General features: G+C 30.2%; 1 protein-coding gene and 1 long non-coding RNA gene across 2 annotated transcripts in view; one reads left to right on the top strand and one right to left on the bottom strand.

Moving 5' to 3' along the window:
- The window catches only part of LOC145966149 (protein amalgam), an 81,289-nt gene extending 71,149 nt beyond the window's left edge, over nucleotides 1-10,140 (top strand). Inside the window, exons 5-8 of the mRNA XM_083089998.1 lie at nucleotides 257-385; nucleotides 1,467-1,604; nucleotides 4,198-4,350; nucleotides 9,061-10,140. Of these exons, the coding sequence (XP_082946124.1) occupies nucleotides 257-385; nucleotides 1,467-1,604; nucleotides 4,198-4,350; nucleotides 9,061-9,305 (665 nt within the window). The 3' untranslated portion in view covers nucleotides 9,306-10,140. The remainder of the gene's footprint in view (nucleotides 1-256; nucleotides 386-1,466; nucleotides 1,605-4,197; nucleotides 4,351-9,060) is intronic.
- Nucleotides 10,141-15,525: 5,385 nt separating this feature from the next.
- Nucleotides 15,526-15,848, bottom strand: LOC145966824 (uncharacterized). Its single transcript, XR_014437179.1, has 3 exons — nucleotides 15,796-15,848; nucleotides 15,636-15,716; nucleotides 15,526-15,560 (listed from the first exon to the last, which is right to left on the bottom strand). It is a non-coding gene; the product is annotated as an uncharacterized LOC145966824 (long non-coding RNA).
- Between the last annotated feature and the right edge of the window lie 1,212 nt (nucleotides 15,849-17,060).

Here is a 17,060-nt window from a genome sequence, read left to right as displayed (position 1 = left end):
TATATATTTTATATATTTTTATATATTTTGTAAGATTTCAAATTGCGAAAGAGAATTTCTGGAAAATGTGTGTTTACAATTCGGAATATTTCATTAAAAGTTAACGTGGCATTAATGCATATAATTTATCAGATTGTATGTTAGTATTGTCAGATGCGTTTCTGAGCGATTAGTGAAACGTATATAATTCACGTGCTGTAATTCATGTTTATATGAATTTATATGCCTGCATTTCTGTACATATAAACTGTTGCAGCGGTGAGTATCGAGGGTCCGGAGCTGGAAATAACACGCATTACGCGTCTCCATATGGGACCGTATCTCTGTATAGCATCCAACGGGGTACCACCGACAGTCAGCAAGCGGATCCTTCTCACTGTTCACTGTACGTAATTTTGTTACGTGACCCTAGATTTTGTTTTATGACCAAGGTTTATGATTTCCATCGAAACAATGTGAAACGTTGCAAAATACACACATATGGCTGTTTCATTGCAATCAAGAAAATTATATTATCAAATGCATTTCTGTTTTATTAAATAAAAGATATTACGCTCCCACATATACGCATAGACATATAAAATTATTAAATCTTATATATTTAATAATAATCATTATATGTTAATTAATCTTTAAAAATTACAAGAAACGCAATGAAAATTACAAGATATGTAATAGACGTGTAATAAATCACATTATTGTAATTTCTGCTTCGAAATCAAACTTTCTCAATGCAGTCGAAAAAATTTGACACTATTCAGCTTCCATGTTATACATTCTATATATATATATATATATATGCTCGCGCACGAATGATTTTATGTAATTCTGTTCTAGAAATTCTTTCTTATGCGTCGCGCTTGCCACAAAATATAATTTAAATTGTCGTACTCGCGCGTGCTGTAAGCGATCTCGCGTAATGATGCCTCTCGGAGCGGGCATGGTGAATAGCCGATCCCGAGGGCCATTGTTCCTGAAAACGGAGTTAAATCTTTCCCGCCGCCGGCTACGTAAATTTGCTATGCAATGTCACGAGCCACCTGCTATGGGGACAAGTGACGTTTTTGGATTGATTAAAAAAATAAGAGGAACTTCTTTCGTAGAAAAACACTTTTAAAATGAGTGGAGGAACCTTTATAAGATTGTGTCAAACGTCAGATATTTTGATAAATTTGAAAATTTCAATGGATGTTTCATCAAAGTTATATTTTATTTTTGCAATTTAAAAATTTTCATATCTATGTATCAAATTAAAATGTGATTATAGTAAAAAATTTCATTAATATAAAATTGATAACGCTCTATTACTTAATTTTTATTTTAATGCGATAGAAAAATTTTGTGATAAAAGAGATACATCAGCTCATTAGTATAAATTCATACAAATACATAATAGATATTTAAATTATTAATAACACATTTGCATCTTTTACGCATGTTTTATTAAAACATATTACTTTATATAGTTCAGCCTATGGTTTGGATCGAAAATCAGCTAGTCGGTGCTTACGAAGGGCAAACACTCACTTTAGAATGTAATAGCGAAGCTCATCCCAGCCCTATCACTTATTGGACGAGGCCAACAAATGAAACTATCGCCAACGGTGAGCAGATATTTCTATACTTTCATCACGGAAAATATTTTTTAGTTTAGTTAGCAATAAACTAAAACACATACCAAAAAAATATTAATTTTAATATAATTTCTTGGGAGTATTTAAATTTATTCTTATCGAATATATTAATATCAGAATGTATTAAAACAACATATATATCATGCTGTTGACAATTCTATCCTCATATATTTCACATTTAAAGGAAATTTTCTTTGTGTTTTCTATTCATTTTCTATTTAATTTTCTATTCAAGTTACTATTACGTTTTTATGTTTATTTCTTAAGGAAAAATAAATCAATTTTTTAACTGATAAATTTGTGTTTGTTAAGATAATGTTTCATATCGTATTGGAAAATATTCGCATTTCACGAATAATGTTCGCCATCTGGGAAGGTGAAAGTTCTACTAAAATGAAAGTTCTATTAAAACCGAGAGCTCGTTTTATTCCAATTTGAGATAGTTATTATAAGTTCTTTTCTTTTCTTTCGCCTGCGCATGCCGGCAAGTGCACGCACAAGCAGTTGTAATGCGATTCGCCTTAATTACATCGCGCTAACGCGGTTGTTTCACTCTAATTGCTACCATGCATCTTTGCGATATGCCAAGGGGTTAAGGGCAAGGGCAGCGGCATTAAAACTTAAGACGTGTGCATGCCATCTCGTGTCGGGTTGCTAATACGTGACAGCACTCACCGTATATATACGCGGTAAGCTGAAATTTTTCTTCAAAGTGTTATAATGAAAAGTTACATTCGAATTAATTAAAAGCACGTGGGATTGTTTTGCGGATTCCAAGTTTTTATGTGTTATCGAGTTTAATCTAGTCACTTAATTAACGTTGGATAGAAGTTCTCGTAACTTGGAGAATAAAATTAGCATTAAAATTTTTGTCGATTAATTACAAAGAAGAGAAAGTCTTTATTATATGAATGTTGCAAATGCGGATATTCTTGAATGCAATAATTTGTCAAATTTCTTATATACGAGCGTGTATATTGTATATATTGTGTATATTGTGTTTCTTTGTTTTGATTGTCGAACAGAAATAATTTCTTGGGAAATCTTATAATGTTAAGCATATATATATGTACATATCGATAGAAATAACTTTGCTAATTAATTATTACGAGTAGCTACCTTATATTTTATTAAGATAGTACAACTTTTATTAGAAAAATATTCAAATAGATAGATAAGAAGATTTTTAAGAAGAGAACTATATATTATACAAAGTGATGCTATGAATTATGAATTTTTATGAATATTTTATGAATAAATTAATAATGTTATAAGTAGTAAATTAATTGAAAGTGCCCAATTAATAATACATCAAATTTATTCTTTTGGTCTTAAAACACGGATTCATGCATATACACATACACACATTTAATTTCATTATTAAAAATCCGATAAGATGTATATAATAAAATTAATTTTTCATTTGTGTCATGCTTACGCTTTTTTGAACAAGGTAGATTTGTAAAATATGTTACATATTTATATAAACAATGATACAATAAATAATCTTTAACGCAAAAGTGTGATATCATTATTATATGCAAACACATTTTTACTCTAATAAATATTAGAAAATTTTCTTTAAACGTTGTAACGTTTTCACGTTGGCAGTGTCATAATCTCAAACTAATAATATAAAAATCGATATTCGTGCCGTTTTCTACACGTCAGAACAAAAATGATATTTGCACTAATAACATGGTCCGCTTTATATGCACACTTTACACAATTCTATAATACTTAAGCTGCTTGGAACATAAATACGAAGTTTATGGTACGCGCATCGATCCAGAATTTTCTGTTATTCCGGGCTACCGTGAAAGCTTGTCTAGTTAATGCTATTTCACTCGTGGCAATGAAATGGATTAGTTTTTTAACGAAGAACAAGTACAATTATATCAATGAAAAAGCCGATTTTGTGCGTCATGCGCTTTTGATTAACAATCTCTCTCGAATTATTGGCTTCGATTGAAAAGCCAGTATAATCATAATCTATATATGCATGCAAAATTTATAATTATTGTTTTATTAATCGGATTATTAATGTTGTTAATCTATATAACTGTGATATAATAAATCTATTATTTATAAATAATATATATATATTATAATAATATATATATAATAATATATATATATATATAATTTTATATATAAATTATTATAATATTATTTCATCGTTGAAAGCAACTGATTTACTACTATAATATTATATATATATTATATACATAATTATGTGTTCTGAAATACAAAACATACACACACACACACACACACACACACACACACACACACACACACACACATATATATATATATATGTGTAAAAAGCACATAAAATACTCTACATATCTACGTAAAATATTTTGTATTTAACTGTTTGCAATATATTTTATAATATAAAAAATTTATCGTTAATTATACGAATTACAGTGTGTGAAATAAAATATAATGTTAATTATAGTTATACACATTTTTCCAGAATTTCAATTTTAATAACACGTTGTTATTCTAGCATATTCAACGTGCATGGTTTAAATGCCGATATTTTCATGCTTTTCAGATGAGAATTATAAAGTGGAAACAATTTCTAAGGGGTCATATGAAATGACGATGAAACTCGTAATAAAATCTGTACGAGTTCAGGATTTTGGATCCTTTCGATGCGTGGCAACGAATTCTCTCGGAGAAACTGATGGAAGGATAAAACTTTACAGTGAGTAACGTTTATAAATCTATTCACATTTGTAATATTTTATATTATATGTTTCTCTTTACTATTTATATTATTAATTTCACTCTATATAGTATAATATCTATATAACGTAATTACTTAATGCAAATAATATATTAGTAATTGAATTTTATTTTGTAAGCAAAGCACAATCTTTTTTCCCTTTAGTTTCTCTTCTAATACGCACAGATAAAGAGACAATGAAAACATTATATTTTAATAAATTTCAAAAGAAATCTTAATAAAATTTTAATGAAAGAATTTGTATATTTTATTTTTCTATTATTTTTTTAAATAGCATATTACGATTGCGTGTACATACATTTATACGAGAAAATTACTTTTATTTATTATTGAAAAATATAATGTAAAACGTTTCGGGGTAATTAAACTTGTTAATAAAAATGAAAATGTACAGATTGAAACTCATTGTGACATAATATGTAGGCGGGACGCTTTATACAACGGACGAAAAATCTGCATGTTTTCTGGTACACGGTTATTTCGGGAGCAGAGCAAAACATCTCGTTCTGGAATTAAACCAACGTTCGTGATTCTTAAGCGGATAACTTATCGGTTTATCGCCGATCGATATAACCTCCTCGACGTAATTGCCCCAATCTCAGTGTACCAATGCACCTCGTCTCTCGTTCCATGACGCCGTCGCTTCCATGATTCCATCATCCTTCCGTGCATACGAACTTTGGAAGCCAAACAACCTTTCTCCGTTCCTGTTTACCTCAGCCCCTTCGCTTACTCTCGTGACGGAATAAAAAGAACCGGCAATCTCTCGCAGGACGTGAAAGATGTTGCTCGTTAGCTAACAACATTAGTAGCCTTGCCATTTCTTCGCGTACAATAGAGAACGAAAGTGCCCGTAAGGTCTCCTAGGCTTTTGGCAGGGAACACTGCTGTGAATCGAGCCAGGTTGAGTCACGTCGCGTCGTGTCATGTCATGTCATCTTCGTGCCACTATGTCACGTGTCTATCCCGTTCGCCGTCATTATATTTCATTGGATCTCTCGCGCGAGATTCAAGTGGTAAGCACACCAAATACGTAAAGCACGACCCGTCCGTTCCGTTCGACCTCGCTGATGTTAATTGATCGCCTCTCCAATTAGAGTGTCGACGATGGGGAGGAAAGGGACGGATAACGACGGCCATAGGACAGAAGCGGTCCGTTCAAAGAGAAAGGAAGGGAGTGATGGCTTTAACGAAAATCGCGCCGTTCATGATGATTGGATAAGGGAAAGGGATGAAGGGGAGAGTCATAGCGCGCTCGAGGCACTTAATTAGCGACAATTGCAAACAAAATGCTGCGGTGAAGCGACACGGCGGAATGGCGTGGACATGCCCATCACGAATTTCCATTCTCACGAATCACTCCTCCAATAATTATTCCAATAGTTTGATCCAACAGTTGTCTCGCGTTTTCCATTCAAATCGCCCTGTCGCTGTAGTCGAGAGCTTTTCCCGGCGTCCATGGGACACGTGCTCAACAATATTAACAATAATTACTGAGAGAAATGCAGCGTAGATTATATGATTTGATGAAGTTGATTAACTTCAATAAGAATCTTACTTGAACATAAAGAGAGCAAAAGAGGTGAGAAAGAACGAATTATCGACAGACGTGACGCGGCTCGTGCGGCAACAGACGAGTTACAAGGAGAGGAGATTGTTTTAAGGGCGGCTAAGATTGTATAAAGTACTTTGTGCGCGAGTCGCGCCATCGCGTCGGTCGTTCCGAGTCTGTACAATGACGTGCACGCATGGCATGCAAGTTCTGTGCATGATGGCCTATATTCAAATTGCATTATATCGCCGGATGAGGGTGCGCGAGCGCGCGCGCGTATAGATGTGACCGATAAATGTGCCGTGGAAGCTATGGTCGTTAGTTCACTTTTGCTGCGCTAGCCGGTGCAAGCGAATGTTCTTTGAGGAAGAATTAAATCACGATTGATCTCGTAAATCTGATTTTACAACGCCCGGTATTACGCTGCAGTAATTTTTAAAGATTATTAGTAATTAGTGACGTAATTATACTATTCTCTGTTATTATCAAATTGGTGCATTACAGTGTGCTGAAATTAATTGCATTAAATAGTTCCCGCGGTGTTCTAAGTTATCTTCTTTTTCTATGTCTTCCAATTTATATGATTGTCTGTACATTTCTACGAATAAAATAAATACAATCTGTCTTTCTTCTTCACCTTTTATTATTTTTAATTTTTCGATATTAATGATGCAGACAAAATTTCTAACGTATATTCATAATTCTCTGAGGGCTATCATAATTCTTTGAGAAATACGAATAAAAAGAGAAGGAATGAAAAAAAGACGAATTGAATTATTTTATTCTCACGCTTGTTCATTGCTTATGTTCAGACGCTATTAAGCGTGTTACCGTGAAATGGCGGGCATCACCGGTAGTGCAGTGAACAGAATTGCGAGTTGCGAGTCTTACAGGTGGAATGCATTACTGGCTAATTGCAATGAGATGGAAGAGAGCTCTGAACATCTTAAACCACAGTCGCAATATTCATTACCGCAGATACAGCATCAAAGAAAATTATATAACGGCATGCTAATAAACGTAAATTAGTAATTTAAGGTATTCGGGACGATAACCATTTCAACTATTCTCGGTAACAGTGCGATACATAAAGCTTACCACAATCCCGATATTCGGCCGTGGTGTCCAAGCGTATTAATTAATGTATTTATTAAATTACATTATTACAACAAACTGTCAGGATAGCCGAGAGCGCAAATTCTGCATCTCAACTGCACGAATATGCAGCGTGTGCTTTCCTAGATTTGTAAACAGTACTACGAGCAAACATAAATGCATTGACCTTGCAGAAGTAAACACAATTGTCGTTGCGAATTGAAATCAACGTTGCATAAGCTTCTGCACATCGAACGAAAGTTGATTAGTATTTCAATGTTTATCTTCTCTAAATTTACTTACAAAGATAATTTTCAATTTATAAGATGTACAAAAAAAATTTTCCAAGATTAGGTGAGAAGTAAATATAAAATTATAAGAAAATATAAAAATTTTTTCATATAATTATATACTAATAATTATATATAATCTGTTATTGTTAATCTATTAAATTATCTGTTATTATGAATTTATTATTATATCAAAAGTATATGTAACTATATATATATATATATATATATATATATATATATATATATAAAATTAATAATTAATAAAAAATTAACAAATATATTTTGTTTTCATTGTATTTTAATTTCTCGATCAATTTACAAATGTCTGTTTAATATATCAAAGTTGATGGAAAACTGTATTTGTATGCATTTTTCCTGTCGTAATCTATCAAAGGAATATTGACATTCACCTTTGTCCCGTAATCTCAATTGTTTCCGGTTGTCACCTGAGAATGTTGCGCGACCTGCGCGCGCTGTCATCCCGCGGGTATTAATTAGAAAAAGTGTAGTTTTGTCTCGTGCGGCGATGCCGATGCACACGCGCGAGAGAATTAATATCGCTTTCGAACTCTCGACATTTCGATGGAGCGTGCAAGTGACAAGAGCTCTGCAGGTTTTGCGGATACGCCATTCGGACGACATTCCAATACGTCAAACCCGGAGAGTATCGCGCGGAAAGTCCGACCGCTTGGCCGATTATTTTTCCAGTTATTACTCGCGGACAGGCTTTACCGATATCTCGATTCGCCATTTACGCCCGTTCGTTTCCAACACAATTCGACGTAAAGCGACTTTCTATTGCGTTGCATACTATAACGGATGTTCAATCTCCATGCTGATGATCAGCCCGAATTTAGGCGCTCGCTCGTTTATCAATATCGAATTTCAGTGATTAATTGATATACTTTTTATTTATTATCATTGAGTTTTATCGATATTATATGTGGAAAAATCACGATTATTTATTTGCTGCTGCCCCGCGTTTTTACTTAATATGAGAGGTCTGTTTACAGACAACAGTTGCAAATATTTTATATTGAAATTTGTTAGTGAAACCAATGCTAACGAACAACGATAAATGTGGTTGAAATTAACATTGTAGAACGAATCTTTAGCTTCTATAATTAACTTTGAACTCGTGCTCTCTTTATTGCGTTATTGGGCACACATTTAACATCACATATACAATAGTGTGTACCATAATTAAGAGATATTGCTATATTAATTTGTTCTCTTAAAATTGTTATATTGTTATTGTAATTATTTAGACATTAGTAACTTTTGATTATATAATAATTAATAGAGATAATGTCTTATAAAATAAAAATACAATGAATTACACTGCATAATATGAAACTATAATCTTCAATTAATTTTGAATAAAATTGACGATCAATTTTAACAAAATTTAATACAAAGTTATATATAATGGATGTTAAAATATTAAGAAATGAGATGATATCTATACCAATCAAACCTTTGTTAAAAACTGATTTTTTTTAAGGTTTAATCAAAGGAATAATTCTTTAGAAAATATCTGTTTCTTTTTTCTATAGAAATTATTTAGAAATAGGAAGCACAAAAAATATATTATTCTCTCAGTTTACTTAATTCACAAAGGGATAAAAAAACATCCAAACTATCTCGCTTCTTATCGAAAAACATATCTTATCATATATTTTTTCTCTAACTTTGCTTATCGAATTTATTGTATCGTCGTATTTTCAGAAATCGATAAGCCCACTACGCGCAAACCGAGATGGGAATCAAAGAAGACATGGAAGACCGATCACAACCATGAAAAAAAAGCTGCTGGTATGAAGAACGAGCCAATGCTGAAAGGTGATGATATTGGCGACGAGCAGATCGATTTTCAGTCGGCGACGGCCTCATCGGCGTTTCATCGCCACTTGCTTACAAATTTCGGAATAACTGCCATAACCGCGATATTGGTTGGTGGTTTATCCACGTAGGCTACCGTTGTTCAGTAAAAACTATACGCAAAGAAGATTAAAGTAATATAGAAGGAGTCTCTGGATGCAAGATTAAACATCGCGCGTGGCAAGCATCGCAATGAAGTAATGTCGACAAGAATAATGCTGCGAAGGGTCGCTGTTCTCGATAAAAAGTCTCTTCCTGTTGTACATGAAATTTGCATAAAATGAACGTAGAGTGAAGACCTGTTTTTATATGGAAGCATAAAGGGTCCGAAGTATCTGGTTGATCAGAGTGACCGGGGGTACTTCGTGAGGGAGCGTAATTAACACATTGCAAGCCGAACGTGTACTAATAGAACGTGTACTTTCCTCTCTATCTAAAGATGTAGAAAGCCACCAATCTATTAACCCCTTTACGCTGAAGACGTCAGAGTAGTTGGCTTTTACCGTTCCCATTCCAAGCGGTAACCTTGTTGACCTCGCCAGCACTTGAAGAAGAAAGTCTATAAATCAAGTAAAAGGGCTACATATTATTTGCAATCGCACTTTCTGATAAGTTCTTCAAATAAATACTTTTTTTGTTTATTTTATATTTTATATTTGTGTGTGTGTGTGTGTGTGTTGTATATGTGTGTGAGTATAGTAGCATACGAGTTATATTTTAGAAAAAATGCAGGCACACTTTTTTATATTTTCGTGCAAAATATAAAATGTTTGATCTTTGATTTGTTTAAAAATCTTTAAAAATTACAGAAATAATGTAATATTATTCTTTTGATATACATATGATATACACATATCATAAGTATTGATGTGAATGTAAATATAAAGATATGACGATTATATCTTTCATTACTTCCGCATCTTAAAATATTAACAGACGTACATAGCTTGCAATTTGCTAATAATGTTTAAATATAAATATAAATAATGAAAATGTATTATGCGTATGTAGAATCGCAAATAATTTTTTACAAAAAGTTGTTTTTTTTTCAGTTCTCTTTAGCATTATATGTTGAAAAGTTTATTTCTTATCATAAGTATTATAAATATATTTTTTTGTCTAACTTTATTTCAGTTCAAATTATATATTTTTTAAACTTTTGACTTTTTGATTTTGCTATGCCTTGTTATGAGAAATGTACATCTTAGAAAGTTAATTGTCTTTTATAGTATGTATCAGTAAAAAAAATATTTATGTACATATGCAGCAGAGATAATAAAAAACTTGAAATAATATATAATGAAATTTAATAATTAGGAAATTAATAATGTATAAATAAAAATATATATTTTAAATGGTAGAGTCTCCATAATAATGTTATTGTATATTATATTAAATTATTTTATGAAACAATATATTTGAAATATTTTTACGATAAATTTTACTGAGTTCCATTTTGTTTCTTAAATACATAAAATATATTATAAAAAAGGAATATGCTTCATATTTTCAAAAGAGATTTATTTTATTTAAGTATTTATGATGTTACATTATAAATGTTAATCTTCATGAATTATATGATGACTAAAGAAGACTACTTTATTTCCGATTTTTATAAATAAATAATATGTGTTTTTTTTATTGTGTATTCAAGAATACAACAATAAAATACACTTAATGAAAGCTGCTTATTACATTCGAAGATTTTTTTTAGATGGTGTATTATTGTGATACCAAAGAAATGATAATTATATCTCTCTTGTTAATTGTATAATTATATATTTTATTGTATAATTTAAATAATATGCGACAATTTGTGATAACAACAAAAAATTTATTGCATTATAAAGCATTACATATTATGATTAGAATCATAACACATAACTTTATTTATAGTTGCATTTTATATTAATTCTGCTGCTCGAACACACATGTTTCTAATTTTTGTGCTTTCTGCGTGTAAAATTCCATACTTAATATAATTATTGCGTTTATGTTACAGGATGACAATAATTTTCGGAAAATTTCCGACATTAACGGAATGATCAATAAAGTATTTTTAATTCGAATACCTCGTGACCATGAATATGGTTATAGTAATAGACTATTACATGTATTGTATATATAAGATAAATGATATACACACATCTGTAGAAAGCATCAACAGTGAAAGAAAAAAAAAGAAAGAGTAAAACAAAGTTTTTCTCGGATTTTTATCTATACAATTTTTAGTTCTAGATAAATTTAGATATAAAAATAATAGTTATAAACGCATCAACGAACAAAGATAATATCTTAACATAATATTGTCTAAGTTGTAGATCATAATTATTAGAAAATTTGTGAATTTTTTACAGACAAGCTATATAGTGTTGCAAAGATCAGCTAATAAAAATGTTTATTTGTAATTTTAGAAATTTATACAATGCTTATAGATTATAAAATGTCTTCTTGTCCATTAATTTCAAATAATTAACACAAGAAGACATATAATCTATAAATGGACTTTTTCCTGAAAGTATAAAAAGAGGCATCTATAGAGATTAAATTTATCCTATTCATTTTTAAAATATTTTACTGTAATATTTACTTATTCTAATAAAATAATAGGAAATACTGATTTATATTATAAAGAATAAATTAGGTTCCATTAAAAAAAGTTACAGTAGATCTTGAAATCTCCAAAACATCTTCATTCTTAAAATAAAGGGCAATATTGATGTTCCTCGAAACAATTTAACCTGTGCACGTGCTTTTTTTATTTGTCGTATTTCCAGGGAAAAATCTATTTATACATTATAATGGGTCACTCTGTATACGTCTAAATTTTTTTATTTATATATGAAGTGAACATATGTACATTTGAAATATAGAAATGCTAAATTTGTGAACAGATTGAGACGAGTACAAGTAACGATTTTAAGTGTGAATTTGTGTATGTTTATGTAAAATATTTAAATTAATTCTGACAGATGTGTATTAAACGTAGGTAAAAATAAATCTGTAGACTCTGCTACGTATAACGAATATTAATAATAGACATCGCTTTCAAAAAATAACGAGTATACAATATTTTCAATCGTTAAAGCAATTTATCGGTGATTTATTAGTCGAGCTTTCATTTCATTTTCCTAACGAATTTGTTATCGATCAATCACGTGTTTTGCCAATCGATTACAAATTGCTAGTCCGGTTAAAATTTTTGAAATGGATCCATCAATTTTGCGATATTGCTTGCGTATGTTTGTGATGATTCCAAATGTGCTATGTACATATACGTAGACGTGTGATAACTAGTAAAATTATTGTACGGCGCTGCATTCCTTCAATATATAGAGCTACTGATATTGTATAATAATAGTATGTGTACGATATTGTAGAATAAGCCTCAGGGACGTGTATATATGCTAAGCTGTAAGTTATAATAGTTTTTGCATTTGTGTGTGGCCACAATAACTCTTCCCTCCCGTGTAAATATAATGTACCTTATCGTGTACTTGGCAATAAATGTTAGACAATCGTGATAATTGTTTGAATTGTTGTGTTTGTCTTGTGGATTATTTCTATTTCTTCCATTGAATCTCCAGAGATTTATGATAGCGAAAATTTTATTAAGTTGATCTCATTAAGCTGAATTAAAAGCATTTGTATTTGAATAAAAATATATTATATGCAGGGATCATATTCTCTTTTATTTATCACATTTTTTATTTATAGTTCTGATTTAAAATATGTTTATAACAATCTTTTTATAATTTGTTATTAAATATATCCTTTCTGCTATTCTTTAAAACATTGTTAAAATCAATTGTATTTAATGCCATATAAAAAACTAAATTATTCATAAAAAATTTTCTAAAACTTAAAAAAATTTTTATTATATTTTATTGTAATTTATTATACATATATTATAAGAGAATGTAATTAAGAAGTTATTACATAAATAAAGACCTAATAAATCAGCATGAATATGTAAACATGTGGAACATCAATTAATATGGAATAAATGGAATCAAATGCATATTTTATGTTATATTAATTTTATATGTAAATTTAAGTTAAAAAACAATAATTAGCATATATTTTACTATATATATGTGTGTCTATAGATATATTTATAAATAAAAATATATACTTTGAATGCAAATAATAGGTACAAATAATATTTAATCTCTACTATATCAATAACCGATATCTCTGTGTATACCAACAAGTGATAACTCTGATAAAGTAAATTTTCTGGTTGCAAGAATATCGTTTGTACATACACCCTGCATGTGCACTGACGGGAATTGAAACTTAAAAATTTCTCTTGTAGAGGGCAGATGGAGATATAATTTATTTTTTCAATCCTTCGATCCCGAATTATCTGTATTCTCCTCAGCAAAATACATACATACATCCCAGCAAACACCAAGTAACAGTTATATAACTATTAGTTATAATTTCCTACTCAACAATATAACTGTTACATGTTATATAACTGTGATGTGTTAGATAACAATTATATTGTTGAGTAGGAAATTATAACTAACAATTATATAACTGTTACTTGGTGTTTGCTGGGATACATATATATCTCCTCTATATACATATATAGGAGATCTACATGTTTTATTTTAGATATTATCTATATATAAAAAAAATATTCTTTGATAATAAATTCTTTATATAAACTCATTTAATGCTATAAAAATAATCAAAATTTCCTTTATTTGATTTTCTCTTTTGTTAAAAAATGTCAGTTTTATGATTAATTTATATGTTAAATTTATGATTAAATTCGTCACATAAACCTGATGTTTTGTATCACTTATTATAGTAAAGTTAACATAAAAAAATAATTTTATTTTTCAATATTATGTGTGTATTTTTATTGATTTTTAAAGTATCACATCTAATGCTCAGAAAATTATTTCATGTACCAGTTAAAAACTCAACTTCTTAAAATATGTAGAACCTTAGGTACTTAACGTTGTTAAAAGTTGACATATTATCGATGAGATTAAAGATTCCATCTTATCATTTTAAATAAAATATAAGTACCGACGAGTTATAATGGTAGAAAGAAACTTATACTGGCACTTCTTTCTCAGCTCATATATTCATTCTACTTTGTTACGTTCTTCAGTTCATTCCGAAGCTACGTAAAATTCGGGAAATCGACTGTAACGAAGACCCGACGGTATAATAATGATATTCGTGAAAGAATTATTATGGAACTTGGCAGCGCACTTTGGAGTAACGAGGGGAAAAAAGGGCTTTTCTCCATAAGCTAGCTCGTACATCATCGGCACGAATCCCTTTGGACGGTTATAGAACGAAAGAGGCGGCGATAACAAAGGCGTCTACGTTGAGCGATACTAGATGCTTCGTAAACAAACGAGTCTTCTAATATTAGATCGTATAATAAGATATATCTAGATATCTATAATACATCATACTGAGGCTATTTTAGATAATAAATCTATTATATACTTTAATGATCTGAGAATATCGCGCACGCGAGCGTTAAACTTTCTATATATCTATAGTTAATTTATAATTACTTTTTTATTTTTGTATAATTACCTTATAATTAATCTTACCTTATAATTATTTTGAGTTGCTATATATATAGTTTGAGTTTTTTATGTGTATACATATTTTATATTGTGTTTTATCATGTTTACTTGTTTTACTTGTGTTCTCTTTTTTATTATTTCTTTATTATTAGTAAAATGATATGCATTTGGATCAGAAAAAAAACTTATAGCTTTTTTAATTAATATGTTTCTTTCAGCAGTTTCGAAATAATATTCTTGCTACACGTTTTATATTTGCATATAAAATCAATATCACGTATATCGTCGATGTTTATGATAAATTCGTATCGATATAAATTATAAATGATTCGTTGAACTAAAGATGGATTTACACAGGTATGAATATAGTTTCGATTTGTACGTTTGCAAATTTTTGTCAGTATTTAATTATCTTAATAAAGATAATTTAATTATTTCTTTGTGATAATTAAATTATTTATTCATGAAATTATTACTTCATGCATTGTTTGAACAGTTTTCATTTCCATAATAATAGCGAAATAATCTTTGAACGCAACAATTGCCAAATATGGAAAGTCATCAAATAATTTTCCATTCTCTGTCGAGCTGTGTGTTATTGTAAATAGTAACGTTTTATGCGGATTCGAATTGTCAGTAGTAGCGGTATAGCGCGAGGCAGACATTTCAGCTACTCGCTGTTGCTTCAGGAAACACAGTCTAAATGCAAATGATAACAGGAAACGATAAGAATCTGTACCGGCTCATCCAACAGTTCTATCCACTACGTAGCGATTTCTCCATCTGCACAATTGTAAAGGGACATCCTTTAAACATGTTCGACGTGTTATTCTTCGATAGTATTATCGCAAAACTTACACGCACACGTAGATCGCCCATCGTGTCCATATCGCCATAAGTACACAAGACTATGGTATAAAGCGCTCGAAGGAGCAGAGCCTTATACGAGTTGTTATTTTTATCGCTCGCGATGTTTTCATATTTCGCCCAAGGCTTGCTAATTTCATTTTATACTTACGTATTTTTCTAGACATTTTCTCCAGTTGCCGCAAGCACTTTTCAAGTAAGTTCTCTTCAACTCTTTAAGATCAGCTAATTAGGCAATCCTTTTTTTCTCGCTAGTAGAACAGAGTCGCGAATCGTCAAAGCAGCTGGATTATCACAAGCAGCTTCCGGAAATCCATAATATTTCCTCCCTAGCTATAAGATAAAAAGATAGAAAGTTCTTAATTAAATAAAAGCAAATCCGTTATCATTATAAGAAATATCAAGTATCAAACTATTTGAAATGGAATATTTATATGGGAAATCTTATTGTTAGTAATATATAATAATAAAATATCCCAATAATCCAGCAAGAGATATGTGTAAAAAAATTATATTATTAAATATTTATTCCATCTTTATTTTTTGACTTCTTTAATATTATTTCTAATATTATTTTAAAATTGTCTAAAATATTTTTGCTTTATTCTTTAATTTATAATAAAGAAATAAAGAAATAACGATTAATATAGATTAATAAAGATTAATATTGATCAAAATTTTTATTGATAATAGTTTTTGTACATAATTATTTTAGGTAGATAAGATCAAAATATTATATTAATATTAATATTATATATATTTTTTTATAGAATCAGATATTATAGAAGGTTGGTTTAGTATATAATTTAGTTATGGAAGAAACAAAGCGTTCCATTATTATTATTTTCGAGCTCAAATGATATTAAAGCAATTAAATTAATGTTCTTGTATATTTGAAAATAGAAGAACAATGGTTTATATATACAAGCGTTAATCTAACGGCTCCTGCTAATATAATTTATTTTTTATATTAATGATTGAATAGCTTTGCATAAAAAATTGGCGTTGATATCAATGTTTCATTTAAATCCATTGAGGTTTATCTTCTTTTTAAGCTTGCTCATTTTTCAACATTTATTACGCAAGTCTTCATTTCATCGAGCTCATACTCTACAACCTTTCTCAAGATAATCAATTGCCAACGTCGCACAGCGCAGCAAATACTATTGTCACAAAGGTAGGACGTCTGTGTGCGATTTAACCTCGTACAGACCGCTTCACAGAGCACCCTTTTTGCCTCGTTTGCGAAAACACGACCCTTCTCGTATTCGAAAGCTCCGGATATCTTTGGCCAAATCGTAACTATTCCTCGCGGTACTCGAGGAATAAATTGTCCAGCCTTGTTCTTCTTCCCTTTGGCTGACCATGTTGTTGCCAAATGTGAATTGGTTGTACTTCCGATGTACAATTTACATT

Source organism: Camponotus vicinus, unplaced genomic scaffold (genome assembly GCF_025532165.1).
Source record: "Camponotus vicinus isolate PSW18456_S1 unplaced genomic scaffold, iyCamVici1.0 SCAF_2, whole genome shotgun sequence".
In the NCBI taxonomy this organism is placed as follows: Eukaryota; Metazoa; Arthropoda; class Insecta; order Hymenoptera; family Formicidae; genus Camponotus; species Camponotus vicinus.
The sequence above is the reverse complement of the archived record's forward strand: the minus strand, read 5'-3'. Positions and strand labels throughout refer to the sequence as shown.